The 8,278-nt window shown below is 47.6% G+C and overlaps 1 protein-coding gene across 7 annotated transcripts in view; it reads left to right on the forward strand.

Moving 5' to 3' along the window:
* The window catches only part of prkcz (protein kinase C, zeta), an 84,159-nt gene that overhangs the window by 72,251 nt on the left and 3,630 nt on the right, over positions 1-8,278 (forward strand). For 5 of the 7 annotated variants that reach the window (XM_029124027.2, XM_029124033.2, XM_029124032.2 and 2 more), the window contains one exon: positions 3,662-3,777. In XM_029124027.2, coding sequence (XP_028979860.1) covers positions 3,662-3,777 — 116 coding nt within the window. The other 2 variants (XR_003782679.2, XM_029124029.2) reach the window with 2 other exon arrangements.

Consider the following 8,278-nt stretch of genomic DNA (forward strand, 5'->3'; position numbering starts at 1 on the left):
ATGCCAACTGTGTGTTTGTGTGAGTGAGTGTGTGTGTGTGTGTGTGTCTGTCTGTCTGTCTGTCCGTCTGTTGACTGGAGGTTGCTTAGTTTGAAAGCTACATGAAAGTGGCCCCATACAATATGTATGGTCTTATGAATCATGGATTATGTCATCAGTAATTACACTTGTGTGCATTGGGACTGGATTCTGTGTTTCTGCACATTATTTATTGTCAGTTTCTAGTCAGAGCTTCTCCTTTATGATCAGCACCAAGACAAAGCCCAAATGCCTTGTTCACAGTGATACCTTTCTTCTTCAACATGTTTTTGGCAATGTGAATGGTCAGTATGGTATGTTGGTCAAAGCTTCCCATTAAGTTAGCCAATCCGCAGCATTGTCGTGTTACATTTTCTGATTGGGTGAAATTATTAGAACTGACTGGTGGCCGTCACAGTAAGGTTCAGGGTCTTTTTCTTGGCAAGATCAAGAATGAGGAAGACACCATGTTCTCGTTGTTCTCAGGTTTCAACCAGATAAAACACATTTTCCCGTTGCTTGAAAGACATGGACATCCGTGTGTCAACCAGTGGCAGAGTACAACTGAACAGCCATATGAAGCGGCGAAGCGGCAAAGTGCTTTTGAAATTGAACCGGCCACATCCCCAGTGAGCAGAATTTGAGTGAAATTCTAGTTAAGTTTAAATAAAATCAGGATTGCTTATTTTTCCTGTGCATTTCCTAGAAGATGTTCATTATGACATCAAACTTCGCTAACTACATTAACACATACTCAGAACTTCGCTTTGTATTCTGTCATGGGTACCAGTATCATCTACTGTGGCACTGTGCATATACACACACATATATACACACAAACACACACTTATGAGGTTGGAATAATCCTGTGCATTTGTGTCCTTTTAGTGTTGGAGCTGTCTGGAAAAGGCAGTTTTGTTGGGGTGGAGTCTTGGCCTCCCACTGTGACATCACCATAAAAATATGAAAGAGTTCCAAACCTCTCTGCCAATAACACAACGTGTTCCCTTCCCCGCTCACAGCCCTGTCACACAGCCACAGCCAAACCTTTCTTAAAAAAAAACTGGCCTTCTGCTAAGATCCTTGTTTTGTTTCCGCATTGGACCTTCAGTTAGGTGGGGCCTCGACCCTTTTGGGGCATGGATGGTGGACGTTTTCACTCTGATAATTTCTCAGCTGCAGGAAGGGGCCTTGTGGTGACATGCCGTACATTCACCAAACCCCTGTAAAGCCCCGGTGTAAAATGCTCGGCGGATCTGCGTCGGCGCGCCGCGGCGGTGGAGGGTGTGGAGTCCGTACGCAGCGCCATGTCGTCTCAACCGAAGCTTCCTGGCGCTGACGGGGCTCCCGGGATTGGCCCCCTCCGCTCTTTGACTGCCGTCGCATGTTGATATTAATCAGAACGCCGGCTCCCGAGGGGAGCGCCCGGGTTTTTCTGTGAAGCTCTGACACCTTTGAATATCATTTATCTGCCTCGCTGTTTTTATTTTTTATTTGTTTCTATTTTCAACAACACTGAGCCTTCATTCCAGAGAGCAAGAGGCAGAGAGCAAGAATGCGAGAGCTGTCAACTTTTTCTTCCTCTAGGGGGGTTTTAAAGGCGTGACACTAACATGTTCTTCAGTCACACAAATGTCTAAGCGTTTGTCACAGCCCCTGTGTGAGAGTGTAACAGGAAAAGCCATACATTTCCCCTAGAAAGCCTCCGCACTCCGGGCTCCTCCTTCAGACTTCCCCGTGGCCGATAAATAAAGATGGAAAAATGAGATATACTGAAGTTGATCATCAAATGATGACGGTTTCAGGAGGGAACTGTTATGAAACGCTGCATTTCTGTTAATAAACTGTGTGCCTCCTTTGTTGTTTGTGTGTGTGTTCCAGTGCTTGTGTTTGTGTATGCGCATGTAGGCGTGTGTGTGACTGTGCATTGATGTCTGGGTCGGGCCCCTGCTACTGTTTGTCTGTAATCAGTCCTACCCAATCAGCAGCTGTGTTCTCCTAGTTCTGGCTGCCGTGGCGATTAACTACATCATCGTCTCTTCACCCCTCTGGAGTCCTCCCTATCTCACTCACACTCACTCACTCACACACACACATAGAAGAGAGTTTCTCAAATAAGTGTTTACTTACTGAACGCCTTATTTGACTATGCAAAACGTATTCACAAGTCTACCTACTCTGCCTATAGAAAAGTACAGCAAGCAAACAACTTGAGTCATCGCAAGAAGGGCTATGGGAATTGTCTTAAAACAGAACGTAAAGGCCAAACCCCAAAACTTAAAAGAGAGAGATGAATGGGGAGGGAGGGAGTGAGGTGAATATAGTTACCGGATCCAACCACAAGAACAAAGAAAGGACAGTGAGTGACCATTTCGTGCTTTTATAACAATCAGGCAACTGTTTGAATTCAAACTGGGTTGTCGGACCAATCAAGTAACTTTCCTATCAGATAGTAAACCCATGCAGGTGATGGGGGACAGTGAGTTACTGTGTCACCCCAAAAGAAATCCTTGGATATTGTGTTAATATTAGTCAGTAGGCTTCACTTCTTCTAAACACAGACACACACACACACACACACACACACACACACACACACATACAAACACTGACTCTCTAATACACACACACACTCTGTGTGTCTCCCTCTCGCTCGTCACACTCATAGGCCGCGTCAGATGGTTCTGTGATCTGAGGGCCTTTGGTTTCTCTGCACCGGCTCCACCTTTCAAGTTCCCTCAGGCCCCGGGGCCACTTCCTCTCCGAGTTGGAGAGCAGCGGAGTCGAGGCCCGGCTTGCCTGGCCTCCTCACGCTTCATTACCACCTCAGAGGGCTCCTGCGAACCGCCAGGCAGCCAGCTAACCAGCTCACAGCAACATCAGATGGGGGGGGGGGGTGAGAGAGATGATAGTGGTAGAAGAGAGAGCAGGGAGAGAAAAAGAGGGAGAGAGACTGAGGGTTGGGAGTGGGAATAGCAGATGTAAAATGAAAGACGGGCTGGGCGGGAGAGGTGTCCTGTGCTGTTTGAAGGTCTTCCCACAAATGCTTTGAACCAATAACAGTAATGATCTGTCATCGCCGGGGTCCGAGTCTGGCGGCGAAATCTACACCAAACAACATCAAACCGTGGGCTTCGTATTTAAAAAAAAGTTTTTGGGTGAAGGAAGTAGCCGTCGATCACTTTGCTCTCACAATATCAATTTCCTAAGAAAGAAATTGTATACATGCATAACAAAAAAAGCCCAAAACAATGACTGTCTCTATCCGTCTCCGAGGCGAAGGAATGAGAAACCGTGGAAATAAATCACACGTGGACCCTGTCACACTCGGCAGGCGCCAATGAATCGCCCACCAGCAATATTGATAGGCTCACCCTTCTTTATGCAATCACAGATTTCTCCTGTTGTTCTCCCTGCATTTCTATTTCCTCTTCCTCACCAAGATTAATCTGTTCATCTGCTTCAAAGGTGGTGTGACATCTTTATTTTGGAACGGTTCAATACCTTTTTTGAAAAACATTATAATAATTGAACATCTGCATGCTTTTTTTCTTGTTGATCATCGTGAGGTGAGGTGTTTTCTTTTCTTTTCTTCCTGGCATATTCAACATGGCCGTGTTCTTGTGCTTGTCTCCTGACGCAGCTGGAGAAGAAACAGACAGCGCCACCCTTCAAGCCCCAGATCACGGACGACTATGGCCTGGAGAACTTCGACACCCAGTTCACCAACGAACCAGTGCAGCTGACGCCAGATGACGAGTAAGCACACACCCCCTATCTGACTGACACAGATTCATGTTCTGAGGCCTTCCCCAGTCTGAATACGACTCTGAGCTTGGTTTGTATGCACAGCCGTGTTAAGCCACACGCAAATAATCGCGACGGCGACGTCCTCGCTGACTATACAGTGGTGTTGTGTCCGTGGCGTCGTGGCCCGTTACGTCACAACCGATTTTACGTCACGGCGTATTAGGTCCTCACTTACGGCTTCTTAACTGACCGTCTGTGGTGTTGTGTCTGTGGGTGATTATCAGCTCTAAGGAGTCTGGAGTGCAATTAGCGTTTATGGTAGTGTCTGTAGATGTGGTGAAGAGGTTAACAGAACTTCACCCAAACAACAGAAAGGTCACAGCACTTGGTGGAGGTGGGGTGGAGATGGGGTGGTGGGGGGTGGGGGTGGGGGGGGGATTGCCTACGTTTAGACTTCTATAAAAAGCTGTGAGAGATTTAAGGAATATCCACTTCGTTAGATCAGTGTTCCTTTGACCATCGATCCGCCACGGCCTGCTTTTTATTCAACTCTTTACCACATTCATAGGAATCTATGGCTGTGCTCTCATGGCCAAAAGCCCATTTTAACTAGAGTCAGGATGGTATATTATCCATTACATGTGATGGCTTTATTGAACAAAAATCTACTTGAACATCAGTTGTTTTCCCATTCTCTCCGCTCCATTCATCTGCGTCTCCTCAGTCAGCTCAAGAGTTGGTCCTGTGAAAAGTCTCAGACTCTACACGTTTGAAATAATTGTTTTCAACGAGGAAAAGAAAAGAAAAATGCCCTTGGCTCCGGCAGTGACTTCGTTCCCCAGTGTATTTGTCGTGTTTTGATCCATTTGGACATGTAAGTCGGCGGGGGTTTTGACACATTTCTGTTTTATTTTAGATGGAAGGAATGGGATGAAAAGATCTGGCATAGCAACAGAGGTGGCCGTGTCCCGCGGAGAGGCTCTGTAGCCAGAGAATGACAAACAAGCCAGGATTTTCTCCGGGTCCAGGAACAGCACTCGCCCATGGGGCTTTGGGGGCAATGCCAATAGATATAACTGGGCTGACGTTTGTCTGCGTTTTCATTAGATTATCCACTGTGGAATGATTGTTTAGGCTCAGTGCTTGGCCGCTATTCATTCCGCTTTCTATGTACAGATGCAGCCAAATATATAGACACTCTTGTTAGGTAATTCTCTATTTGTTCTGTTGAAATGGAGGGGGGGGGGGGTTGGTTTCCTACTTCTGGATGGCCAACTGTTGACGTCAAACAATGCAGAAACAATTTTATTTTGGTCGTGTAAGTTTACAAAATTTTTTAAAATGAAGACATAAGAAACCTGGAGCTAGAACTTGGTTTCTAGTACTTGATTGGCGAAGATAACTTCCAGAAAACACCCCTTATTTTAAAGGATCATTTTGTTTACAAACTAAAGTTTGACTTCGGCTTTCAACCCAAACCCTCCAAATTGGAGCCTGCCTAGCTCAAGGGCAGCAGCCTACTATAATGTGGCAACCTTAAAGTTCCTGGCGAGACTCTCACAAGCGCTAGGCAGCCTTCTACTGGTGAAATGTTTCAGGAGCAAACTGCTCATATGGCCTCCACCCACTTGCTGTTTTTAGCCCGTGCCAGAGGTTTTTTGGATGTGATTCAGAACTGGTATCGTCCCTTGTCGCTGTAGAACAGCCCAACGCTTCATCTTCAACTGTGACCCACACCGAAGTGCTTTTATACAGGGTTCCTGTCCTGTTGAAAGACCCACACCCCTCCACCCAGACACATTTCACTCCTTAACACCTCGATTGTCTGCCGATTTCATGACCAACTGCAAACCTTCACGGCCCCCAGTATCAGAGGCAGCAAAGCAAACCCACGGCGTTATGGTGTTTTCAATTATTCATCCACAGGGTTTTTCATTGGAGGAAAGGAGAGAACTGGGTGGACAGGAGGGGTTGCTTTGCCGGTTCTGGTACTGCAAGACGTCATGAAATTAACATGTAGAGCATGACGTTCAACCCAGTGTCCAAACATCGATGGTCGTTGCTCTTCCAGCAGGACAATGACTGCAAGCACTCCTAAAAAGGTCAGGGGAAAGGTTAAGTAGAGTTTCCGGACTGTTCTAGTAGCCAGATATGGATCTCATCTATGACCCATACAGGAAGCTGAAAACAGTGGTTGAGGTTGAAGGAACCCCTGGAACCCTGAAGAATCAGGGCCGTTTGGTGCTGATAAGAGGGCCAATTTGCCTGTAGCAACAAGCAACAAGCAGCAAACGTATTGATGGATTAGGAGCCTTTGCTGGAGTTGTTTTGGCCAAAGGCTTGGCGGGAAACTACACGTGGGATGAACTGGTATTTTTGTATGAAGGAATGTGAATTATTCAAGTGCAAGTGTGTCTATATGTTTGTCTGTTGATGTATTTGCAACGAAATCAACCACACAACAGCTGAGAGCATCACAAGTCCTTGGGACTTCTGGGAACGTAGCGATTTCCGAAAAACGGATCTATATGTGGTTCATATCAGTTCGTCTACTGGGATTTTTTTTTTTTTTGAATTTCCAATTCTGTATCCTCTCCTGGCCTTTTCTATTCCAAGGCCTAACAATGGCCCATCATCCACCTTTCTATCAGTCTTCCCTGGATAAACCCGGAGTATCTCTGGCATTTTGACTCCGTAGTCACAGAGGGCCAGTCAGATAAACCAGTCCTGCCTCATTAGTGCCGACCGGGAGCTTGCACACTCGTCTGGGGTAATTTGCGGCAGGGTTTGACGTTCGCTGTGACAGTCTGAGGGATTTAGCGTCGAGGGAGGGGGGGGTCGAACGCGGTAGCTGCCAGTTCAATGGGAGAGGAGATCTCAAGCCGGCTTCAAACGCTGCGGCGCGGCAGCCCCACGGCTCTTCAAGTGGAGAGACACACTCCTTTTCTCTCCTTTTCTCTTCGTCACTCAGGAGAGAGGGGTGACATCGCCCACTCCTACCTAGCAGGGGAAGGAGTGATGTAAAGCACCCCCCTCCTTTTCAGTGACGGGTTTGGCCGACGAAAAAAGAAAAGTGAGAGACGGAGTGGGAGGGAGAAAAAGGGTAAACTCTCCTTGTTAGAGAGATTTATTTTGCTGCATTAAAAACCCTAGCTTCCTGAGAGCCTTGCCAAGGAGCTAGGACAGGGAGAAAGGGAGGGAGGGTGGGGGGGGGAGAGGGAGGATGGAGAGAGAGAGGGGGAGGGAGGGCGCGGGGGGTGGGGGGGGTTGAATTAGCTTCTGCCAGCGCTGTGACTTCATCAGTCTTGGAAACGGCTGGTACAACCAGACCCAAAGCAAAGATTCAGTATTTTCTGTTCCATGGATCCATGGTCACAGAGATTCAGGGGCTTTGTCTGTTGTCTATTAGATGGGGAAAAAATAAACATTCCCTGGATCTGCATATATGTAGAGTGAGAAGGTCGACTGGATTGGTTCTCCTCACACAGCCTCGGTCTCCTCACACAGTGTCATTCTCAAAATGTTGATGGCAGCTGTAAATTACTTCTTTTTTTCCCCTCTTGTCATTACCTCTGTCCCTCCAGCCTGGGTGCCATTCCATGGTGCTTTCTTTTTGTCCCCCCCTCTCGATGTCTCCCCCTCTCTCCCAATCTTTCTTTTCATTCTCTGTGTGTTCCGTTCTCGCTCTTCTGTACCCCCACTCCGCCCCGCATCTGGTTGCGCTTTCAGGCAGTTTCTGGAAAAAGGCAACATTTGCGCTAGTGAGCAGCACTCTTGTTTGTTTTGTTGGCGTCCCAAATGTTGCCTCCTCTCTGTTTCCCTCTGCGGTCTTGTGCCTCTCCACTTCTGTTCTCTTCCTGCCTCCAGTTTGCTGCTACTCTCAGACTTTTGAAAAAAGAAAATGAAAATGATGTGTCATCAAGCTGTTGTGCATTTCAGGCCGTTTACAGAATTTCAGTTCAGTCTCAGAGAACACGTCTCGTTCTTTCCGGTGTGAACCTGAAGCCGTGGTGTGTTGTGGTTCGGAGCGGAGGCTTTGAGCCTAAAATCTGGTCTAGGATCAGATCTACCAACATTAAGCCTCGTCTCAGCCGTTCCCAGCAAAAAACCACCAAACCCGCCCAGAACCAGCGGTCCCTGACAACCATGGGGCCTTGGTGCGGTCGACCCCATTTTTACTACGGCAGATGAGGTTTGCAGTCCAAACGGCACCCTGCCCCCCATTTGGTGCACTTCGGGGCCTGGTCAGAGGCGGTGCGCTGTGAAGGGGACTTGCTGCCATTTGATCAGCGGATTAGGAACAGCCCCGTTGTTGTTGGAGGAGCGGCTGAAGCGCTGCCCTCAAAGTAGTGCATTTATTTTTACACCGCCGCTCCAGACCGATCGCACGGTTTCACTTCATTTACAGATGATTACCGCTTTGTTAATGGAACCAGCCAGGGCCTCTGCTGGGGAGAGAGGGGAGGTGGGATTACAGAGTTCACCGATGAGGCAATAACATTGTGTTCTT

Source organism: Esox lucius, chromosome 12 (genome assembly GCF_011004845.1).
Source record: "Esox lucius isolate fEsoLuc1 chromosome 12, fEsoLuc1.pri, whole genome shotgun sequence".
NCBI lineage: Eukaryota > Metazoa > Chordata > Actinopteri > Esociformes > Esocidae > Esox > Esox lucius.